The sequence below is a fragment of the Nannizzia gypsea genome, genomic scaffold, assembly GCF_000150975.2.
Source record: "Nannizzia gypsea CBS 118893 supercont1.5 genomic scaffold, whole genome shotgun sequence".
Lineage (NCBI taxonomy): Eukaryota > Fungi > Ascomycota > Eurotiomycetes > Onygenales > Arthrodermataceae > Nannizzia > Nannizzia gypsea.
Window position 1 is genome coordinate 749,068 of NW_003345197.1, and position 23,339 is coordinate 772,406.

The window sequence follows — 23,339 nt, forward strand, 5'->3', positions numbered from 1 at the left end:
CTTAGTTCACGGATGTCCTTTTCATGTAAGGCATATGGCTCATTAAGTCATATAGTGCAAAATAGATACAAATGTATTTCATAAAATTGAAGAATATAATGACAAGAAATGTAAAGTAAAATTAGATACATTGATCGCATTAGCGTACTTGAATTACACATGAGATAACCTGTTTCATTGGAACGTCATCTTTATGTTGGGTTCGGTATAATCATCATGCTGGTCGGCCCAAGCATTATGAGAGGGATTGATGCCTGAGAGGCCATGGCTGCTGTTAGGCGAGGAGATCGTGGGACATCCTGGAGAGTCATATTCAAATTTCTGAGCAGGGGAGGTGACCGGTGAGCTGTAGGAGGTATCAAAAGTCATTTCAATTTCCTCCTCTCGAGCAGGCCATGAATGTGTAGTAAATTTTGACTGGTTCTTGTTTTCCAATGAGGCTGATGAGTTATTAGACGCGGGAGACAAGACTTGAGAGACGTTAGGGGATTGCTTAATATCTCCGTCTTTATTTGCCATATTCTCTGCTGCCAGTTTTGGTGTTGAATCTGCCTGTGTGTTTGCAGGGGTAGATGGCTCATTGCTTCGATCAAGGTTAATGGGAGGCAGCGTAGACTCCAACTGCTTGATCTCAATTTGTTCGCCTGCAAGCTCAGCTCTGATGGCATCAATATCAAAGAGAACAGAGCTGTCCGCATCGCCCGGCTTTCCAGATGAGCTCGGCTCTTTTGCATTCTTGTTCACATCATAAGTTTCCCACCGTTTCTTTTGAGCAAGCTTCCCGCTCTTGAAGAAGCCAAATCTCTTCTTGTCCGGCTTCAACTCGGCTTGTCTGCGAGCTTCGTCTATCTCCCGCATTAATTCACGCTGCCGCTCTTCGTGCTTTTCTGGATCAGGGTCTTCGATTTCAGTAAACTCGTCGCTTTCTACATCCCATCCAACCTCTCGTAGCAGTCGAGGCATTGCGGTACGGTAAGCCATGTGGCCGCTGACTAGATGTGTAACGTTGACATTTTCAATCTCAGGAACACCTTCGACAGGGGCGAGTCCAGCTACACGCATAATTCCACCGCTGGTTGCCCGGAAAAGATAACCGAGAATCCAGTCATTCGAAGAATAACCATTCACAAACCTCCCGGATACAACGCTTCGGGCCCTGGTATACTCGTCCTTGGATACGACGACAGGAGAACCAAATAGATATACGTTTTGGACCAGTCCAAATGCACCTTTATTTGCAAGCTCCTTCAGACAGGAAAATATCAAGCGTGATCCCAGTGAGAATCCAAGGAGGGTGATGGGTCTATTGCCCAAGTTCTTATTTATCAAAGAATCAGCCAGGATTAACCCAGCAGCATTTGCACGGGCGAGTGACACGTTCCAGGGATTGTCAATCAGATACGATAGCTTAGTTAGAACAATAGGCAATTGTAGCGATGCCATCAAAGCTGTGAGAATCGTGGCACCTAGGACTTGTTGAAGACCTTGTGTAAGAGCCTGGGGAAGGTCGTCGGTCAGCTTTATCTCCGTATAACATGGGTAAAATAGAGATAATTGAATATCGTACCTCAGTAGCAAGGATGTTGATGGTCTGTCCCGTACTTTGCAGCATCTCGGGCTCCCACAGAACAGAGTAAATGTCGCCCATGATAGGATCCACAGTACTAAATGGTAGCCGGATGTCATCGACCTTGCCATTCATCCATCCCGAGACTGTCACAATAAGATTGAGTCGTTTGTTGTTGTGTAACGGGCGATACTCAAATGTTTTGACAGCGCCCGTCCTTCTATTGGAGGCCTTAATCCCAATGGTACTCCCGGCAACGGTTGCGCCGGAGGTTATCAGGGCCGTTCCACCAACTCCGCCAAGGAAGGCACTCGTACCGCCGACTCCAATAGTTGTAAAGCCAGCAGCAAGGCCGGCACCAATGACAGGTGCAAGAAGCCCAGCTGAGAGGCCAATTACCAGGCCGCCTCCAACCGTTGCTAAGCCCATTATCAGATACCGTTGCTTCAAAGCAGCCTTCCTTCGCGATTCCAAATGCTGTGCTTCATCCCATGTCTCCTTGCTAGCTTCTTGTTGCATTTCTAAAGCATCAATAATGCGTTTCTCAAATCGGCAGATTTGATTCCAGGAAACATGCATGGACTCTCCAACTAATTCAAGTAGCTTTCTAGACCTGGCATCGTACGTTGCATCGGCGATAAGAACGAGAAACAGGTCACAAAGTACAGTCCATCGAAGATCTATATCTAGATCTTTAGACTGTTCAATTTCGAAGGATGATTGGATTTCTGGTATTTCATTACTGTCGTTATACTCATAAGGCGGTGGAGGCGTGGGTAATCGTGACGGCTCATCTGAGAGCTTTGATGTCTTATTGTCAACGTCCGCGACAGACTCATCAACTGATTCTTTGGGGCTGGATTCAAATTCCCCGGCAAGGGGATTCTTAACACGAGCATTCTGCATCAGTGGAGAAACCAGGTCCTCTGGCCGAACCCCATGTTCAGCCAGTTGTTCAATCATCACCTGTTCATCGGAGTTAATTTCCATATGCCCGTATAGCCGGATCATAATTTGTTGGCCCCATTTCGTCATTGAATCTACTGCAGTGCTTAAGAATTTGCGCGTCGTTTTTGACGATGACTCGTATGATTCCACTTGCTTAACCATTTGGAAAATAGTTAATCTTGTAGCTCCAACATACGCGATTCGCTGGCCTTCAGTAAGCAAATCTTTTGTTGCTTCTAATTGTGAGGTTGGGTCGCGTAGATCATCGTCTTCAACACCAAGAGCATTACTTTGGGGTTCCTTGAACAAGTAATTCGTATTTTCATCCATACTTGTTGCAGACTGTGCATCTTCGTCAATTTGAATCCGGGTATATCCCTTCCCAGCCCCCCCTAACCCTTGATAAACTGTATCATCATCATCTTTGGCACCGCGAGCCACAATTCTTCCATAATCATCGTAAACATCAAATTCCCCTAGGGCTGGCATAGCTTGCCATGTATCCTCCTCCTCTTCTTCTTCAGAGTCGTCTTTTGTTGTTACCTTCTGATGTGACCACTCCGATACATCTTTTGAATGCGCCTCATGGGGTGGCTTGGGATCACTGGGTTTTGTGGAAGTGCCAGTCTCTTGTGTCTCTGATAAGCCTGTGCAGGCATCACGATGATTTACATCTGATCCAGGTTCTTCAGCGGGTGAATCAGTTGCCTTTTGTTTCGGCGCCTCAAGAGGCACAGATACTGATCTGACCATGGGCTTTGAGATACCTGAGTCTGGAGGTGTATTCAGCCTATCTGGAGGGCCGGAGGGTACACTATGCGTTGACACGGATCTCGCTGCTAGAGTTGATCTTCGCGGCCTAACCGGCAGGCCAAAATCGTCAAGCTCTTCTTTGGCAGCCACTGGTTTTGTCGGTGCGCTCTCTGGCCCCTTCTGATCGTTCTCCTCACCACATTGGCCTGTTTCCCCATGGCCGCCCTTATCCACTACCATGTTTTTATCCTCATTCCCCTTAATATTGTCGTCCACGGATGCTACGGAGTTCATTATAGGTCAACACCCTTCTCACCGCCACGATGAGATGATGCAAAAATCCCAGCGTAAGATCTTTCCCCCAGCAGCAAGGAACGACATTCCCAGTTACTAAAGTCGATATAAGTGTCCTCGATACCGGTCTAATGAGCCGTTTTGTTGTGCTGCCTATTGCTGCGGCAAAATCGGAGGCCTTGGGTCGAAGACGAAGGGGTAGAGGGGGAGGTTAGAGAGTTTATAGGACTGGGAATGGAACAAGCAGTGCAAACAGCCCATATGCAATGCCTAATTATTGTTTGAGGGTGGCAGGCGTGGATAAAGACAGGAGCGCATGCAGGTCATGAGATCATAGAAATCAGCCCCTATGTTATCTAAGGTCGATTAGCTTCAGCGCAGCTATGGAAAAGGCGTCAGATGAAGCCTACCGCGGATAACTCGCTCTTCTTGCGGAACTAAGTCTCTGCTGTAGCTAGATAGCGTATATACCAAACGAGATGAGGGTGATTCAGGGGCCTTTTTGTGAAGCTTTCCCCCCTTGCATCAACTCCGTCTAGCCTTCTCGTCCTTTTTCTTCCTTGAACAACAGCTTTAAGATTGGAAACAAGGAGAGTTTAAGGTTTTCACGTGCGTGGGATAATTGATAATCCGAGAGCTTCTTTGAACTTCGCTGATTAGATAATCAGTTTTAGTTAAAGTCAAGCATACTCCGTACCCAAGGAATTTCATGCCAACATCCTTTCAGATATTGGATCCGTCCACCTTTTTGCAGCGTATATAACAATAACTAGTTCGGCTGTGACTCCTCAAAGCACGACTATAAGGGCACTGTGCCAGATTCGTCGATAGAGGTTTTCTGGAAGGCGCCTGCTACTCTCAACGAGTAGTAATGGAAATCAGTAAAGCCAGAGCATCAAACCGGGTTACAACATCAGGTAGATCAGGTTCTCAAATCCATCAGTGCGTTTTTCGAAAAAAGCAACACAGGTCAATGTATACCCTGAAAGCCTGCCCATATGGGGTGACAGACGCCCATAAAATACTGGCGCAGTCGATAAACGAGGCTACGGGCCCCAAGCTGATATTTCGGGGGCTTAGTCTCTCTTAAGAGATAAAGGAGAGACGACAAGAGTTATTATTATTAGTTATGGCTGTTCCATTAGGAGTGACAATGCCCTGATGGGTAATTCGACCGCAGGAGGATGATGAAGCCAACGTCAACAAACCTCATGGCGCCCCTGTGACTCCGCCGCATACCACAAGTTGCATGACCAGAATTAACGTGCCGAAATCCGCCGCTCAGCCAAGAATGCGGCCTCGGACTTTACTACATACAGTTAGGCGCGTAGCTAAGCAGCATGGGTGGGGCTCCAGCGGTTGGCTTACTTATGGAATACGGAGTAGTTGGCCAAACAACTCCCTCGGTACTCGGTACTCCCTAGAAAAACTCCTAACGCCCCGCAGGTTTCCACTTTGGATCTACAACCTTTCGTCTTTTTAACTCTTGATTCTACGATGCGCTCCCATCCTTGCTGCTTTTTGTGCGGCAAACCATTCCAGTATCTCACAAAGTATGGAGTTCGAACTTGGAAGGCACATTGCCAACATTTAGCGCTTGAGGAGGATAGCAGACATGTAAACTCATTGCGTCGCCTATGGTATGGTGCCGAAAACGTGACACATTCGCTCTGTTGGGATGCGGTGACCAAGGCTGTCGGAACGGAAGTTACAGATCATGAATGGCTCGAAAGATTCCGTCAGCTCCTCCTTCAGATAGGACCTTTTCTTACCCCTATATCTTTTCCAGACGAACCTCTAGTACCGGATAGTATCCTGTACACAGTCCCAAAACCAGCGGAGCGAATACAGACTAGCAACACTGTACTTCCATACGAAATCATTCAACTTATCTATAGATACTTTGATAGCTATCTCGATATAACTCATTTTACATGGGTAGTTGGCATTGAGCCGGGTCGAGATATATGGCTCAACCTTGGCCGAAAATACCTTGCTTACGGATCACCTTTCTTCGAAGGGTCTGTTGACGAGGTAGCTGTTAAACTTAGGAGGCTTATCCACAATCTCCAAAGCCACCCAGATGATTTGCCAAATATTCAGAACTACACAGTAATCTGGGATAACATTGAGATTTTGCTCTCAAAGGCAAAGCAACGTTTACTTGGGGCAGAAGATTGCTCTACATCGGAATACCAAGTGCACTATGTATCCACACCGCGGATTTTGTTCGAAAAGGAGATTCGCCTCAGTGATACGTTAATGGTATCATTGAGGTTTAACCATGTCCTTGATCGCTCTTACCTATGCGGCCTCCAGTTCAATGATGAATTTTTTGGATATGAAGGCGAGTTTGCTATTAACATAGATTTGAAACAACTCTGCGGGCTGCAGCTTGCATCAGACAAGGAAGGCATTGTGGCGCTAAAAGTAAAGGATGGTTTAATTTGGGAGTCCCACTGGTATGGCAGTGACCGCAACTCATGCAGGCTTGAATATACCAAGATAGAATGGCCTCTTGGCACTTCCACCAAATTCCACATCGCTTTTGATGTAAGTCCTGTTTTGTGCTATCATGGCATTTGACACTAAGTACTGTTACTAGGCTTTTAAAATACACGCCTTATCACATATTCATGGCGAGGCTCAGTGCAACCCTCTATCCTGGATTTCGGGGCTTCCGCCAGACGGCCTAGTTCCAGATATTCTGGTTAAATGCCAACCTACAGGTAATACCTTGCCCGTTAGCTACGTTGACAAGCCTCTGAAAGCGGCGAATGTTGTAAGTGCGTTTGTCAGCACTGAGACTCAGGCTATTTCCGGGTTCGAGTTTCTACTTGAAAACAACAAGATTACTATTGGCAAACCCGAGGGGTCAAAACTATCAATTGAAGCGCAATCCCAATTGGGGGAATTATTTACTGGATTGGCCTGTACGGAAGGCCGTAAGGAGTCAAGCGTAGCGGTGAAGGTAAGCAACTTCCTTCCGTCCATATCTATGGCGTATTACTAGTTACCGAATGAATTATGTATAAGATTTTCACGAGTCGGGGTCGATGCATATTCTTTGGGTGCCCCAAAGTAGAGGCGTGGCAAGTAGCTGCCTTCCCTCAAGGGGTATTTTGCTCCAACCCTGTGGTGGTAAGAGATCACACTGCCTCGACTAATGGCTTAAAGGTGGGCTTTATTTTAACAATGCCAAACTTAGGATAACCGTATCCGTGATATATCCTCTATTGGAGTTTTTCGAGGTGAACCTGGCCTGAGTATAGATACCAATGAGGATCAGGATCCATTGCGCTGGCCCATGAGTACGCTTACTTTCAAGAGGGGTGAAACCTGTAACGTATTTATTTCTTGTGCAACTTTAACAACGGCATCGAAGATCACAGTCTATAACAAAACCACGCCGAAGGAGTCTTTTATATGCGGGATTAGGATTTCCTATTTGGATGGACCTTCGAGGATATTAGGGGAACTCATGGAAGAGGTTGAATCCTTTGTTCTTGAGGGCCCATTGGAGTACATCTCGGCAGCCTACTCTGTTACCGGTCGGTGTAACTACAGGGTGAACGGTCTGCATTTTGGACATGGCACTTCTGTTAAGGGAGTGGGTGACCTGAATGGGGATGTGATCAAACAGATCAAAGTTTCAAATGTAAGTAAAAAGAGGCGCCCGTTTTCATTTCTCGCCTTCTCCTCGCTAACCACGACGTTAGTCTGTTGTATATTGGCTGTTTAATGATTCGTTTTCATACTTGAGCTTGACGCGTTCCAATAATAACCTACCCGGAGCCGGTAGTCTTAAGTATCGACGTCAGCGTCCGCGGCTTGCTTTGTCGAACGTTTGAATGTACGATGAAGGCATTATTATGTTGCCCGAAAAAGCATGCTAGTCTTTGTTTACTTCTGATACTCATTTTTATCTAATTAGCAGCGGCGTGGGTTTTCCCAATAGCGCCCGTCTAATTAAATGACCATAACAGGCACTCAGCGGTGCCTATACTTTCGTAGTCTCATCGTGGGGTCAAGAACATTATTATTATTTTTCCAATATAATCGGGTCTTTCTCTGTTTTCCTGTTTTCTCCAGGTGCGATAGCTGCATTCACTAACCTCGTTGGGTTGGGCTGTGAGAGCCCTAGCAAGACTCTAATGCATGCTACAATCATCCAGAAACTCGTACGAAATATTGCAAGTACACCACTTCTTCGTAGGATTGCATCTTCCCATGCACTTTGTACTCCATCATGGAAAAGGTAGTCTTGTCCATATCCATCATGAACATGACCAAATACAACAAGCTGTGGCCTCACTCTTCTTAGCTCTCTTAATATATACCCATCTCCTTTCTTTCCAGTATCATAATGAAGTACGGGTGGGCCATGAACCACTACAACATCCGTTTTATCAGGGATCCTACGGGTCCAAACATCCCTAATAGCTGGGTATTGAAAGGCCCAAATACCAAATTCTGGTGTCTGCGGCGAACCATAAACATTTAAACGTCTTCCATTTGAGAATCTTAGGGTGACAAATCGGTCCTGGAGGTAGTCGACATCGTACGAATCCAAACTGAAGATGGACGATCCAGAATCCTTGGGAATGCGGGTAGGATGACGTTTAACGAAATCTGGATCAAGCAGAAGATCGTGGTTTCCTGCTACGACGATTTTATGAGGATGTGGGAGAGCAGAGAGCCATTGAAATTGACCGTGAAGCTCCTCAAATGAGCCATGTTGGGTTAAGTCACCAGCATGGATGAGCAGATCACCAGGTGAAACCTCTCTGGTCGAATTGTGGGTATCCGAGATGCAGACAATTTGGATTGGCTTGGTATTGACTGGCGGAGCAACAGGGGGTTGTCGACAGCAAAGGTGAACACAGTAGAGCACATCAGCCAATGTCTTAAACCCAGAGAATGGGGGAGGACCTCGCCCTGGTTGTAAGGATACGGCAACAGATGACTGTTCATTTTATAGCAGCCAAAATCGAGCACTCTGTAAATCGACCCAATATATAATCAACCCAGCTCAGCCGGCTCTGTTGAATAGTCACGCGCACACCAAGTTTTGCGTCCACTCGAATCTCAACGCCAAAGAGACCTGCAGCTTGCCCTTAGTTAACAGTTTAACTAGCTTGCGGAAGATATCGCTCGATTCCGTAGCTAGTGGAGATGGACACCCCGGGAGAAGGCCCGGCGGCGACGGCGACAGCGACAGCTGGACTATCACGACATCTTCGTTATCGTCAGATTTATGGCCGCCTCTGCTGCTCGTCTGCTGCTGGCTTATGCTTGCTTTTTGCCCATGCCTCCCCTGCCCAAGTTGCTCCCTTCGCTTGACAAGATACGATCAAACGTCGACGTCTTGCTCCCTGCCGAGGCACGCGATTGGCCTTTGCCCACCGACCCGGTTCCCGCATCACACGTGACTACCCTGGAGAAAGCCTTGCAAGAGAAAAGAAAGAAGAAAGAAAGGACCCTTAGTAAAAAGAGAGGATGGCCTCCTAGGGGCTCTTTCAAGGTGAAGCGCCAAAGGGAGGCAAAGTAAAAGGGCAATCAATAACACCGAATATCAAATATATCAATATCACCGTCCTTGTTCTATAGTTAGTTTAAGTATATAAAAGCAAGAAAAGTCAAAAGGCGAAAAGCCAAGCCCTGCCGCGACCGAAAATCGGGTAAGCTTTCCAGTTCCTGAGCAGCGAAAGGAAAAAGACAAGAGAAATTTTTCTGGACCCAGAGGACGAAGGAAACTCCTCAGGATCGGCTGGCTCTCTCTCTCTTCTTCCTCTTCCTGTCCTTCTCCGTCTTCTTCTCATCCTGGCTGTTGTGAAGTCCGAGCCATTCACTCGCATCCGGTGCATCCCTACTAGTTGCTGCTGAGCTTTCTCCAGCTTTCCCCGGCTCTTGCAAGGACACGTCTTCTTCACGCCATCCCCAATCGCAGCGGCCCCAATTACTCGTATAGAGGACGATAGGACGAGAGAGCCTCGAGACCGACCGTAGAGAGATCGCATCATGGCGCAGAATATAAAAGAACAGCTGGTTGGCAGGTCTACTGAGCCACCGATGAGCGCACATGTCAAAGCCCATTTTATGCAGCACGCGAGGGTAGACAGTGAATCTGGTGAACTATACATGACAAGAGAAGACTTTATTGAAGCCATCGCCCCTAAGAATGAAGACTATGTAAGTTATTCCTTCTGTTCCGGAAGCATTGGGTTGGGCTGCTTGCGCCGTTACTGTTAGTCGGCGCTCAGTTAAGCATAAATAAGAACTCTTAAGCATAATCCAACAACACCCCTTCTTTTTGGCGAAAAGAAACAGGACATAGGGCTAATGTGATATTTGGTTATTCTATAGCACAAAATAAAACGGGAACAATATGGCATTCTCTTTAGCGTTGCCGACCGAAGACATACCGGCAAGGTCAACCTCCAGGACTGGTCAATGTTTGAGGACCTTCTGGCCAAACCAGACGCAGAGTACGAGATTACATTCAGACTCTTCGATACTGAGGGAACGGGAATAGTCAAGCATGAGACGCTACAGAAGCTGTTCAGCTCTGCCAAGGACGGCAGCAACATTCCATTCGACTGGAATTCGGGATGGGCTGCGCTCTACACCGGCTCGAAAAAGACAAGACATGACATGACATATCCGCAATTTGCTCAGATGCTTCGCGGGTTGCAAGGAGAGCGAATAAGACAGGCATTCCACCTCTTCGATAAAGACGGCGACGGCTATATCGAGCCAGAAGATTTCCAGCGCATCATCTTAGAAACCTCGCAACATAAGCTGTCAGATCACCTGTTGGAAAACCTGCCTACGCTATGCAACATCTCGTCCGGCAGCAAGATATCATACGCAAACGTGCGTGCATTCCAGAACATCATCAGAGAAATGGACATTATAGATTACATTATCCGCAGCGCCGTTCGCAAGAGTGACGACGGAAAGATCACTCGCTCCGATTTCTTGAACGAGGCCGCACGCATCACTCGCTTCTCACTTTTCACGCCAATGGAAGCCGACATCCTCTTCCACTTCGCCGGTCTCGACGCACCATCCGGTAGACTCGAACTCGGAGATTTCGCAAAGGTCATTGATGCTTCGTGGCACAGCGCCAGCGTTTTGGGCAGAGAGGCATTGGCCGGTGTATCCAAGGCAAGCGAAAAAGTCACTGGAACAAGCAGTCAATTGCTTCACAACATCCTGGAATCTGTCCATCATTTTGCCCTTGGAAGTATTGCCGGTGCGTTTGGCGCGTTTATGGTCTATCCGATTGATCTCGTCAAAACCAGAATGCAGAACCAGAGAAGCGCACGTGTCGGTGAGAAGATGTATATGAACTCACTCGACTGTGCTAAGAAGGTCGTTCGGAACGAAGGTGTTCTGGGATTGTATTCTGGTGTAATCCCCCAATTGATTGGAGTTGCACCCGAAAAGGCTATCAAGCTTACCGTCAACGATCTGGTACGAGGATACTTTGCGGACAAGGATAAGGGCGGCAAGATATGGTGGCCTCACGAGGTTATCGCTGGTGGTACCGCTGGTGCCTGTCAGGTGGTATGTGTTTCATTCTCTTAGTTCTTCTTTTTTTTTTGCGAAGGTTATTGCTAACCTTGTCTAGGTCTTCACCAACCCGCTAGAAATCGTCAAGATTCGTCTCCAGATCCAAGGAGAGATTGCAAAGAATGTCAATGAGGCTGCAGCTCCTCGTAGGTCCGCAATGTGGATCGTGAAGAATCTGGGTCTCATGGGGTTGTACAAGGGTGCTAGTGCCTGTTTGCTCCGTGATGGTATGCGCCACTACTTCCTTTCTTGTTGATATTGCTTTTATTTGCTAACATGCTATCCAACAGTTCCATTCTCCGCAATCTACTTCCCAACATATTCCCATTTGAAAACGGATTTCTTCGGCGAATCTCCTACCAAAAAGCTGGGTGTTGTTCAACTCCTGACTGCTGGAGCTATTGCCGGTATGCCTGCTGCGTATCTCACGACTCCCTGTGATGTCATCAAGACCCGTCTCCAGGTTGAAGCCCGAAAGGGAGAGACCAAGTACACTTCTCTCCGCCACTGTGCCACCACCATTTTGAAAGAAGAAGGCTTCAAGGCCTTCTTCAAAGGTGGACCAGCACGTATCCTGCGTTCGTCTCCTCAATTCGGTTTCACCCTTGCTGCGTACGAAGTACTACAGAAATGGTTGCCAATGCCAGGATCCGAGCACGAAGAAGTGATTCCAACCGGCTACGTTGAGCCTGGAGCTGGCTTGCAGTCAGCCTCTGGCCCACTACCCTACCTTCGATCACGGAATGCGCTGAAACTCATTTTGGACCTCGAACCGAACTTCGGCCGCCTGCAACCCCCAACGGGTGTTAGCTTGCCAGGGCTGAGCAAGTAAACCTAAGCCCTTTCACACCCAATTAACGAATCATGATATTAATTGTCTAAGTCAACCTCGATCATCGCCCTTTGATCCCAAGTGGAAAATCTCAAGTTGTAAAACACCCGGCAATACCCCCACAATATTCCCATAACCCCTGATTTACCACCCGGATCTCCGTTTGTCTTCGCCGTTTCCTCAGGTACTTTGGTCAATTTCCTTGTTCAGCATATTTAGACTCTTTTGACCCATTTTCCACCCTTGTACTTTCTTTACTGAGTTTTGATAACTTTTTTTTTGTTTCTTTTATTGGGAAGGCTTTGCTACACCTCAAATTATTGCAACTAAACCTTGAATTTCATATCGTCATAGGAAAGACGGAACAGATCAGTTTTTCTCCAATTTTTCCTCCCTCATACAATTTTCTAGCTTGTTTTCCATGTCGCTTTTTCGCCTGTTTCTCTTCGCCAGGATAGAAAGTAAGGGATAGACCAGAGTGGAATATAGATTTAGACTATCCTTCGTTGCAACGATGCTACCCTTCTCGACAGGCTTGGTATAGTATGAGCCTATCTACGGCTATACTAGTAGAATTATCTGAGAATCATACATTAGGAGAAACGGAATGTATTACTATCTATACACCTGCTCAACAAACAACATGTGTACGTCTATTCAGTATTTCATGAAAAGAGACCAATCTCCCGGCGAGAGCCCTTCCAATGCTTGAAGGAACGCCGTGATAGCTCCTGCACCCAAAACGCCGTGCAACGTCGATCGTCTCAAGCTCTTTGTCCGAGAATTGGACCTTTTATCCCGCCCGTTTGCTCGTTGCCTTCTCCGTTCCTTCATTCTAGCCCCTCTCCGTAACCTATCTCTGTCTGTCTCACTACTTGAAGAATCGGAGTATTGGTCTTCCACAAAAGAAACACGGGGCTTAGAACGACAGACACGGGCATCATAGTTAGACGGAGCAGCATGAGATGTTGTTCTTGACGGGGTTTGGGCCATGTGTAAAGGTGTCTGAGAGTCGCGGAGATATGAGCGGGCATGCTGGCGGGGGTACGGCCCAGGTGGATAGCTGTTGGATCGACAAGGTGGGTTTATCGGGTAGTTTGGGTAGCAATTTGGATAAAAGTATGATGTAGCGGTTGGTGGATAATTAGGCCTTCTAGGATGTTGCTCTGGTGGTTGGTTTACATTATATGGTATCTTCCATGTGTCCGTATTTGAGGGTAAGTTTGGAGAGGAGCCTTTAAAATCATGCACTGGTATCTTGTATGTATCGCGGTTATCAAAAGGTCCGGTGCTAGTCCTTTGAGGAGCAAATGTTTGCAACCTGACGTTGCCTTGGTTCTCCGCCTGTGGGCTGGGATGAGCGTGGGGTGTAATATAGCTGACGTCCCCTTGTAAGTTGGAACGCCCACGAGCGTTACTATCATTTGCGGAAGGACAATTATGAGGAGATGAGGATGACGGATCGGCAACGTTTTTTGGTAAGCCTTCATCGCCCTCAGGCTCATTCTCCGAATCGGTCTGAACAGTAGCCCAATATTTGGCATTGCTTTGCCGAAGATCATCAGCATATATTCTAGCTCTTTGAGATGGTTGCTCCGAGTTTTCTGTAGTCTCCGCATCCACAGACCCAGGGGTAGCAAGACCACAGGGTAGCTCGAAGCAATTTTCATGGTGTAGGTATGAGCTTGGATTCCATGAGACCTCTTTTTGCCGCACCCATAGCTGTAATAAAGGGTCAATTGCCTCAGCAGATACCTGAACCATATCCTTGGGCGTCTTCTTTATTTGCTTTAGGGCGGTATCGACACCTCCAAATGAGATAGCACGGAGTTTCCTGAAAGCATTACGCTGATATTCGGGTATAAATGGATCAGTAGCGGGGCTGCCTGTACAAGATATGGTCCCTTCTTCTGCTTCTCGACGAGCAAGATTATAGAACCTGTCTATTCTATTCAAGGACCAGCATCGAATGATAAGCATGTTCTGAATCTCAGCGCGTTCTTGTTCAATTAAAGCTGTAGCAAGGTCCTGCTCCATATACCTAGACATGAAATCACAATGAGCAAGAGTGCAAACAATGAAAAACGGCAGTGACTTCATTACCTCTTTGAAGCTAATAATTTCCCTAGCGTTATTATTTGCCCTATAGCCATAAGGCTAAGGCTGAGTGACTCCATGTAGGCTATGAGGTATGTGACACGGTGCTTCTTGAAACAACGTAGAAAATGGTCTCGTAAAGTCTCATTACTGGATGAGCCATTGTCACAAGCCTGAACATTGTTCAGCATTGACTTGAGTTCGTCAAATACTGCAGCACTCTGATGCGAGATTTCCCTGATGGTGTTTCCAGCTTGCGCAGAGTAAATGGGGTCAGGCTCCTGGAGAATCCGCCCTGCATGTTTCAACGAAACGGCCAGGAATGATACCCCCTTCGCAATGCTGTGAGTTTCAATTCCGCCATTGAAGACCTCACAGTTCACAGCGCTCAGAAAAAGAGAAAGTTCAAATCCTACAGCGGCTCTTTCGAGGACCTCGGTGCTATCTACTAGCAGTTTATACTTAGTTATTTTGTTCTTCGTCATGAAATGGCATGCACCCGTACCTCTTTGAGCCATGAGCCCTATCCGTCTCGATAATATATTTCTATTCTAAGAAAGTTCCGGAGGAGCAAAGTTGGCGGAAGGAGGAAGAAACTATGCACCACCAATATAAACAATTGCACATGGGAAGTGCAGTCTTTTTGGTTCATTCGCCCCAAAGCGAAACTCGGAGTCATGTCACCAACCAACTTGCGTAGATAGAAGACGTATGGTTTCAGAGAAGCTCAATAGCCTATAAACCGAGACAAACGGCCGTGCCGCAGATTATCAGCCTCATGCCAGTGATAACCTTGCAGACAAACTATTGGGTTGAGTATTAAGACTGGCCACCGCTGGCGGAGCTTTGCACAGGCAATATACCTGGAGCTTTCTGGTCGAGATATACCCTTGATGGCCTATACGGAGACCCGGGCCATACGTGATGGGCGCAGTGATTTATTGCATAGAAGGACACTGCAAATGATTGTTCTATCCTGCACCAGCCTGATTTTCCCCTGCTTGCTGCAGCTTCTCACCAGGGCATCGTCAGGTGATGGCCAACGAGGAGTGTATTCTCTCGCCCTGCCACAGCAGAGCCTAGAGCGGCAACGTGCATGCGTCCGCTGATGCCTCACGGATGCTGCGGTCCATGATTGGGCATTCGCCTGCGTAACTCGTCCGGCCGCCCATTCCGCGTAAAAAGTGACTATCGAAGTCATGGGGTGCATCGTCCTTTGGTGTACTCTGTGAACAGCCAGCGCTGGAGTCGCCGCCCTCGAGTTCACGTGAGAGATTTGATCGGCCAAGTTTGAAATCGAGCTTCAGGGGCCGCACAAAAGAAAGAGTACGGCCTAGAGATAAGGAAGTCGAGCTGGTCCTTGTAATAAGTCAAGGTAGTCCATGTGGGAAATATGAAGGTTGGGATATAACTAGCTACCATGCAGTTAGCACTGGGCGTTGAAGAAGTTTGGATAACTACTTGAAAGGAGAGACTGGAGCAGCATGGCGGAGAACGGCCTCGCACCTGGATAAGAGAGCCCTTGATGGGTGATACATAAGTGCTTTGTTGGCTTTACGAAACCCCATGTAACATTTCCTGCAGGGTAGGCAACGAATTGACTGATGTATGCAGACTGCATCGTTGGGCAAGAGGAGGGGAGTGAGACCAGCATAACACAGCGAAGCTAAATCGCCGTTTCTATTCTTATATACCCAGTCTGAACAACCAAAACAACAACAACAACAACAACAGCCTGCACACCATCCCCTTTTTCCTGCCAGTGTTATTCCCGTTGAACCATCTCAGAAGACCTAGGACGACCGCCGTTCTATAAACGGTTACAAAATGCCTACTGAAAAACCTTCATATGATGCCCTGATCGTGGGTGCCGGTTTCTCTGGCATCTTTCTCCTACATCGTCTCAGGAAAATTGGTCTGAAATGCAAAATATACGAGGCTGGCACTGGTTTAGGAGGAACGTGGTATTGGCACACTTATCCAGGTGCGAATTCATCTCTTTGTCTAGGTTACGAGTTTACGAAGGAATACTTATGACCTTGGCTGTGCCTCAGGAATCCGCGTCGACTCTGAAGTCCCCGTTTACGAATACTCTGCCCCAGAACTATGGTCCGGCTGGACGTGGACAGAGAAATACCCCGGGGGAGAGGAAATTCTAAGATATTTTGATCATGTCGATCGAGTCTGGGACATCAAAAGGGACGTTGAGTTCAGTACCAAAGTTGTTGGTGCCCAGTTTAACTTGCAAAATAACAACTGGGACGTGGAAACTGAAGATGGACGCACAACACACTGTAGGTTCTTTCTTCTGGCAACTGGATTTTGTGCCAAACGGTATATTCCTGATTTTAAAGGGCTGGACTCCTTCAGAGGCAAAATGTGTCACTCTGCCTCCTGGCCTCGCGAGGGCATAGAGGTCAAGGGGAAGCGAACGGCTGTAATTGGGACTGGCGCCACGGGTGTCCAATTAACCCAATCACTGGCAAAGGAATCTTCTAGCTTGACTGTGTTCCAGAGGACTCCTAACCTGGCGCTTCCAATGCGCCAGGGCAAGCTATCCCCTGAAGAACAGGAAGGCAAAAAGTCGAGCTATGAAAAATTCTTTAAAAACAGAGAAACCACCTTTTCTGGGATGAGGTATGACTTTATGGCCAAAGTTGCTGCGGCTGAATCCGAAGAAGAGCGTGAGGCTCAGTTTGAGACCCTATGGAATAATGGTGGATTTGAATTCTGGCTAGGAACTTATTCGGACATCCTATTTGACCCCGCGGCAAATCGTCACGCATATGATTTCTGGGCCAAAAAAACACGAGCGAGGATAAATGATACCAAAAAGAAAGATATCGTTGCACCATTGGATCCACCGCATGCATTTGGGACGAAACGACCATCACTGGAAGAGAACTACTATGACTTATTCGACCGGCCTAACGTTGATGTCGTTGACATCAGAAAGAATCCTATTACTGAAATTAAACCAGACGGCATTCTTCTCGGTGACGGCACTTTCTATCCACTAGATGTAATTGTTCTCGCTACAGGCTTCGACGCAGTCAGTGGAAGTATGACGAATATGGGCCTTCGTGATATTGACGGCAAGCCACTTGAAGAAGCCTGGAAAGATGGAGTAAAGAGCTATCTTGGCATGTGTATCCAGGGCTACCCAAATATGTTCTACATGTATGCCACACATGGCCCAACCGCATTTAGCAATGGGCCATCATCAATTGAGATTCAGGGGCGCTGGATTGTTGAAGTGATCAGGAAGATACTTGAAAACGGTTGGAAGAACATACAGCCCACAAGCAAGGCACAGGAAGAATGGAAGGACAAGGTCAATGCAGCATCAAACATCACTCTTCTCCCACTGACTGATTCATGGTATATGGGTGCCAACATCCCGGGCAAGAAGCGCGAACAACTCAATTACGCTGGCGGCCTTAAGCAGTATGAGGTAGAAAGCCAGAACGCTTTGAATGCATGGGATGGGTTTGTGGTAGCTTAAGCTCCAGGGGCCGATCATTTACTTTCGGCAATTAACTATTCGTTCTAAATTTTGTTTGACCAACTAGCTATGTAGCTACTTAGGGTAAAGCTGATGCCTCTAGGCTTACACAGTTTATATAGTCGCAGTTGAGGATCAAGTATACGATTCCTGGAAATCCCCGTTCTATCATCCAATGTTGTAGATTGTTACTTTCTCGTATGCATCCATGAAGCATGAAGTCAGCCATCGCTTAAGATGACGTATGGAGGGTATGCATATTGAGTGTTTAATCTCAGTCTGTCATTATCAGACCTTATTAACGTCTAGCATTCTCATTAACAAAGTCGACCCAGATAGCTACCTAGGTAGCCCTATATACAAAAACAGAGCCGTACACGTCGGCGTTTGAAATAAGCGCTTGAGTTCCACAAAGCGAAACTTTGACCAACCTGATCGCCAAAAAGAATTAACACGACAGTTGGTTAGGGTTTGCTACCCGAGAGCTTAACTACATAGATCGCGCAACGCTTCGGCCAACATAAACAACATGTAACGAGTACTCTGTATGGAATCTATAACGCTAAACAATAGAAAAATATGTTGAAGTTCGGCCCAGACCAATCTTCCCACGACCAGCAACCGAATTAATGATCAGGTGGTAATGGTCAACTGGTAATTGCTCTTAATTCCGATGAAACTCTCCGCCGTCTAGTTCAGCCGGCTCAGTGAATCGGCTTGAATGATGCTTATTTGGAAGCTCCGACATCGTATTTACTTCTCTTATCCGTGGTTCCTCTACAACATTCGCTTGCTTCTGCTTTTGCCCCCGAAGGAACCTATGAGCGAAGAAACCTGCGATAGCCAAGAATATGACGCCCACAGAGAGTCCAACTCCGAGTCCAATTTTCGTCGAAGTAGCTAAGCCTGGTTTCTCCTGTTCTGGGCCATTATTGTCAGGCTGAGGTGATGTGGATGTCGGAGTAAGGCTGGTGGTTGGTGCAGGGATGGTGATTGTTATAGGAATGGTAGGTGTTGTTGTCTGGGTTGGAGGTTTTTCATTTGAAATGTTGAAGTAATTCGACGTAAATTGATTCTCGTTATCACGTCCAGCCCAGAAAAAGAAAACGTTGGAGAACTCTAGATCATGCCCGTAGGTCTGTACAGTCCAAGTAAAATTTTGAGCGGATGCCATATGCGTTGCTATATTGCAATAGTGGTAAGTCATTGGTGATAGCCAAACGTAATTGTAGAAGTAATTCTTGCACTTACAAAACACTACTCCACTAGGGATTGCGCTGCCCCCCGTAGGATATTCCTGCCAGATGACAATTTCATAGTCCACCAACTCTGTTATCCACGAAACTATCTTCTGCTCACCCAGGTACCATACAGGGTTATCCGCTGAGTCCGCCGCTGGTGGATTGACAAACCGATTTTTGCTGTTACCGAACGCCCGTGCAACAGTCGCTAGCTCAAAAATAATGATAAATATTATCCCGGCGTTTAGGAAATGAGGCTTTCCCATGGTGTGCAAATAGTATATCGCAGGCTATGGGGTAATGATGAGTGCCTTAGATATTTCAAGGAAGAAGAGCAGTGAAAGGAACAAACGGCCAACTACCTGGGTAAGGTAACGAGGTAGCGAGGCATCACGGCGTATTCATAAGCACACAGGCACCTGGGGCTCCAGAGCAGCATAACTCCCAGGAAACGCTTTAACTACTCTTATGAACACCAGAATGGACCGCCATGCCTAAGCAGAGTTCGGTTTTGACAGGGAATACTCCAACATGTTGTATGCAAGGAGGAGGGGCCAATAACTAACACAGCCTCAGAGGATGAAGGTCAGAGGAGCCTTTTCTATTAATTGGTCAAAATCCGTTGACGCCCCGTAATAAAAACCTAGGTATCCATAATAGATCCCCATGTCATGATTAGTTAACTCCGTCCCGAGCTGCTTGCCGCCGACATTTTAAAAATAAGACATGAATAATCTACGCTGGGTTTCAGTCTTCCTAGCTATAAGGCCCACTGGCCTCCACCGCAGCCGCCAATGATGCCCGAAATTCCTACGTCCTCACCGGGGCTCTGCCGTCCATATATCCTTTGCTAAGGCCCCTTTTTTTCTTGATAAATAGTGCTTGTTACCACTATTTCGAAGCATTCCCAGGTTGAGCTCAATATCCCCCTCCCCCAAAAGGCAGTTAACTACCCACGATGCTTCTCTTTCAACAGACCAAACTTTTCAATAAGAAATTACCACTGGTTATCGCGGCAGGGAGCTTGACATTTTTTACTATACTTCTATTTACCCTCTATCGGCCAGGCCACTGGAAACATCCCCGGATTTCAGCTCCTTATATTCGACACAATGATGACATTCTGAATAATGTTTCTAATTCCACTCTTGGAGTATGTTAGCCTATAAATAGCCAAAATAAAGAGTGTCTCTTGTGCTAACCCGAGTCCCGGTTTTACGTATAGTTTGAGCGAATTTATGTTGTTAATCTTCCCTCGCGGACTGACCGGCGTGATGCCCTCGTATTAATGGCTGCGCTCAGTGGCATCAAACTCCATTGGATTGATGGGATCATGGGAGAGACCGTCCTGGATCGGGCTTTGCCGCCGCCTGCATCACACAAGACTATGAAAAATGCAAATATTGGGAGCTGGAGGGCCCATATCAATGCGCTTCAAGAGTATGATCCCAAGTCTCCCCTACGCACACGATCTCAGGATATCTAGGGGCTAACTCGGCAAACCTAGTATGGTGGAAAACAACATAAGTTCCGCTCTCATACTTGAGGATGATGCGGATTGGGATATACGCATTAAATCGCAATTAAAAGATTTCGCGTTGGCCTCACAGACTCTTATCCAGCCTCTGTCAGGGACAGGGAATCTTGCGTATGCGGATCCAACCTTCCCGAATCCCGGAAAGTCCGCAGGAACGCCAAAAGATATTGATATAGGCAAAAGTACTATCCCGCCCGTGCATTCTCCGTACGGCGATAATTGGGATATACTATGGCTAGGCCATTGCGGAGTAAACTTCCCAGATGCTACTCTTCGAGACATCGCAAGGGATATACCTGGAGGTCGAGTTATTCAAAGGAATGACTCTACAGTTCCAGAGGCGGAGCACCTGGTACTGTCTCCGAAAAATGACGAATTCACATCATCATTTCCACCGCATACAAGAGTAGTCCATCATGCAATGACTGCTGTTTGCTCCCTTGGATACGGTGTTTCCCAAAAGACAGCTCGGAGGCTGCTCTATGAATTTGGTGTGAAGAAGTTTGATCGTCCTTATGACCTTATGCTTCGAGATGCATGCGATGGTACTGAAGGTCGGGTTAGAAATACCTGCTTGACAGTGCAGCCGCAGCTGTTTAATCATCACCGGCCGGCGGGGAATGGTAGTTTTACCAGTGATATCACAAAGCACGAAGGCCAAATAGAAAAGGCTTATACCGAAATGATTCGATGGAGCACGAGGTTGAACCTTCCGAAACTTATCGCAGGCGATACAGACTATGATGAACAGTTTCCAGATAAAAGCTAGCATCGTTTATTTAGAGAGATGCATTGGCGGATCTTCTGTGGCAGGCCCGATTTATTATTCTGTGTATGACATAATTTAGCACTCTATTTTGGCTTAAACGGCGTATTGGATATAGAAGGAAGGGAGGGCATGTAATACACTGAAATAATTATATTTGGAAGAAAGTCTGGACCTGGATTGAGGACTGGTAGACAGACACCAGCAACCTCTGAAAGAACCTCACTCGAATATCATTCCCTACCGTGATATGGATGTATAAATGTGTTGATAGATATAGGGCAGGCAATGACTCTCCTTATCTCTTCTTCTTCTTCTCTTTTTCTCTCTTGTGTTGCGTTGAACTTTGAATATTGCATATGGTACTGCAAGTTCAAGTTAATTAACAAGCAGGTATATCATATCATCCAGCATTTTTTGATCACTTCCCGTTGCCAACAACAACTATAACTACTACCAGCCGTCACCTCGATGTCTATAGGAGGCCGGAAAAGAGACCTAGACCGCGCCACGTACGGAATAGATGTGGACTGGTCTATGGAGAGCCGAAAACAAGGGTATTTGGTTGGGACTATCGGCCAGTCGGTATTGCAGTGACAACAGAACTACACGACCTATGTTACAGGTGCCGCGACTCTGTGCCCTATATCTCTCCATCAGGCTGCACACAGAGAAGGGGGGAAGGAGGCAGGTGCCAGATGTCATTTATCAAGCAGTCAGTCGCAACCAGCGGCGTATCACTAGAAATAAATGTTTCTTCCAGGGGCCCGAAAAACTCATACATACGCACAGGGCACGACGTGGCAGCCGTTTTGGCTCCTTTTCCTCGTCGACCAAGAGCTGCCAGTCTGGTAATTGTTGGTATACTCCGTATGGGCCCGGGAAAGCTGTTCGCTGCTGGTAAAGCGCCCAAAGATGACGGATGAAACCGGAAATGGGAGAAACTAGCTATGGCCCGGATGCTATGTGCATCCCAGTCTAGTTATCCATCCCTGAATCCTTCGTCGGCAACTCTCCCGCTCTGGATTTCAGTGTGATAACGCACATGTCCCGCACGAAGCAGCAGATCAACTCTCACGGCCGTCGATAGTCGGCTCGCCAGAGAGGGGTAACTGATCCGCCAGCCTCGACACTATCTTGATGTGGTAAAGGTCACCTTATCACTGTGATATTGGACTTTTTTCTGATGACAGTGGCTGCAGGACGGGCTGGATAAAGTGACCATCCTCGCTTCCAAGAGTCTGAACAACCACCTTGGAAACCCTCGCAGAAGGCTTGATCCTTTCTCCCAGCCATCAAGCCAGCCAATCGAAGGCACATGCCAGCATTGTTGGGTTGGTGTGCGTCGTGCCCATCACATCGTCTTGTTACTTAGCTGCATATGCAGGCGATGGCACCAACAATCTGCGGCCGTAATTGGCTACATCCTCACAAGGGGCCCCCGGAATCACCCCTTCCCTGCTCGTGTGACGGCAAGAGGCATCTGCAGTCGTCTGGCGAGAGCGAATCAACCACCAGCCAGCACACCGACTGCATACAGCTGCATATGAGCAAGTCCAGCGGCGGCGCGTCCATAAATAGGACCAGGGGTCCCGCACTCGTCGCCCTCTTGTTTCGAGATTACTCGCCCTTTTATTGTTGCGCCCCTTGTTTTGCGACTTTTTGTGTTTCACTTCTTACCCCTAACAGAAAAAAAGCTGGCCTTTTTTTTATTCAGTCCCTTTTTTAGCCTTCGGTTGTTTCAACAAACGCTCACCCATCGTTTTACCCCCTTTCGCCCAACCCCCTAAACTACTAAATATATACATCAAACAATCCCCTTTTGGCTGTGCCAACAATACAACAACTCTTGCCGTTTACGTGAATTCTACCTAATCTGTTTCTTCATCATTGTCTGTTGAGTCGACATTTATATCCGACGAAATCGCCCGTCTCCAGTCTGAGCGTCAAACTGCAAACCATTTCCCGGGCCATATATTCGACCTTTCTTATCCCCTTCATTCGATTGATCTTCATCACCAAGAAATAAAAACCCACTTAAAAAAAATTACCCGCTCAAGCACGTCCTGTCCATCATCATGTTCTCAGCAGCTCGTGCCGCCAAACCAAAAGCTTTCTTTTGAGCATCTCCGCTGCCACCACCAACACCGCCTCCTATCCCTTCAAATCTTCCAGCCGCTCTCTCCATACCCAGGACGCCGCTGTCCACCCACGGAGTGAA

The 23,339-nt window shown here is 47.1% G+C and overlaps 8 protein-coding genes across 8 annotated transcripts; 4 read left to right on the forward strand and 4 right to left on the reverse strand.

Moving 5' to 3' along the window:
• Positions 1-174: 174 nt before the first annotated feature.
• On the reverse strand, positions 175-3,562 carry MGYG_06118 (transmembrane and coiled-coil domain-containing protein 4; the record flags this gene model as incomplete). Its single annotated transcript, XM_003171529.1, has 2 exons — positions 175-1,497; positions 1,568-3,562. 2 exons carry the CDS (start codon positions 3,560-3,562, stop codon positions 175-177), a joined length of 3,318 nt encoding a protein of 1,105 aa, XP_003171577.1.
• Positions 3,563-5,059: 1,497 nt separating this feature from the next.
• Positions 5,060-6,575, forward strand: MGYG_06119 (hypothetical protein; the record flags this gene model as incomplete). Its single annotated transcript, XM_003171530.1, has 2 exons — positions 5,060-6,115; positions 6,168-6,575. The coding sequence occupies 2 exons, from the start codon at positions 5,060-5,062 to the stop codon at positions 6,573-6,575; spliced, it is 1,464 nt and encodes a 487-aa protein (XP_003171578.1).
• Positions 6,576-7,604: 1,029 nt separating this feature from the next.
• MGYG_09114 (hypothetical protein) lies at positions 7,605-9,582 on the reverse strand (the record flags this gene model as incomplete). The annotated part of the gene is made up of 2 exons (XM_003171531.1): positions 7,605-8,528; positions 9,436-9,582. 2 exons carry the CDS (start codon positions 9,580-9,582, stop codon positions 7,605-7,607), a joined length of 1,071 nt encoding a protein of 356 aa, XP_003171579.1.
• Position 9,583: 1 nt separating this feature from the next.
• Positions 9,584-11,972, forward strand: MGYG_06120 (calcium-binding mitochondrial carrier protein Aralar1; the record flags this gene model as incomplete). Its single annotated transcript, XM_003171532.1, has 4 exons — positions 9,584-9,754; positions 9,929-11,134; positions 11,199-11,367; positions 11,431-11,972. The coding sequence occupies 4 exons, from the start codon at positions 9,584-9,586 to the stop codon at positions 11,970-11,972; spliced, it is 2,088 nt and encodes a 695-aa protein (XP_003171580.1).
• A 657-nt stretch (positions 11,973-12,629) lies between these two features.
• Positions 12,630-14,587, reverse strand: MGYG_06121 (hypothetical protein; the record flags this gene model as incomplete). The annotated part of the gene is made up of 2 exons (XM_003171533.1): positions 12,630-14,013; positions 14,076-14,587. 2 exons carry the CDS (start codon positions 14,585-14,587, stop codon positions 12,630-12,632), a joined length of 1,896 nt encoding a protein of 631 aa, XP_003171581.1.
• Positions 14,588-15,896: 1,309 nt separating this feature from the next.
• MGYG_06122 (hypothetical protein) lies at positions 15,897-17,574 on the forward strand (the record flags this gene model as incomplete). Its single annotated transcript, XM_003171534.1, has 2 exons — positions 15,897-16,053; positions 16,124-17,574. The coding sequence occupies 2 exons, from the start codon at positions 15,897-15,899 to the stop codon at positions 17,572-17,574; spliced, it is 1,608 nt and encodes a 535-aa protein (XP_003171582.1).
• A 664-nt stretch (positions 17,575-18,238) lies between these two features.
• On the reverse strand, positions 18,239-19,081 carry MGYG_06123 (hypothetical protein; the record flags this gene model as incomplete). Its single annotated transcript, XM_003171535.1, has 2 exons — positions 18,239-18,756; positions 18,826-19,081. 2 exons carry the CDS (start codon positions 19,079-19,081, stop codon positions 18,239-18,241), a joined length of 774 nt encoding a protein of 257 aa, XP_003171583.1.
• A 692-nt stretch (positions 19,082-19,773) lies between these two features.
• On the forward strand, positions 19,774-21,121 carry MGYG_06124 (hypothetical protein; the record flags this gene model as incomplete). Its single annotated transcript, XM_003171536.1, has 3 exons — positions 19,774-19,968; positions 20,041-20,255; positions 20,323-21,121. The coding sequence occupies 3 exons, from the start codon at positions 19,774-19,776 to the stop codon at positions 21,119-21,121; spliced, it is 1,209 nt and encodes a 402-aa protein (XP_003171584.1).
• Positions 21,122-23,339: the final 2,218 nt, after the last annotated feature.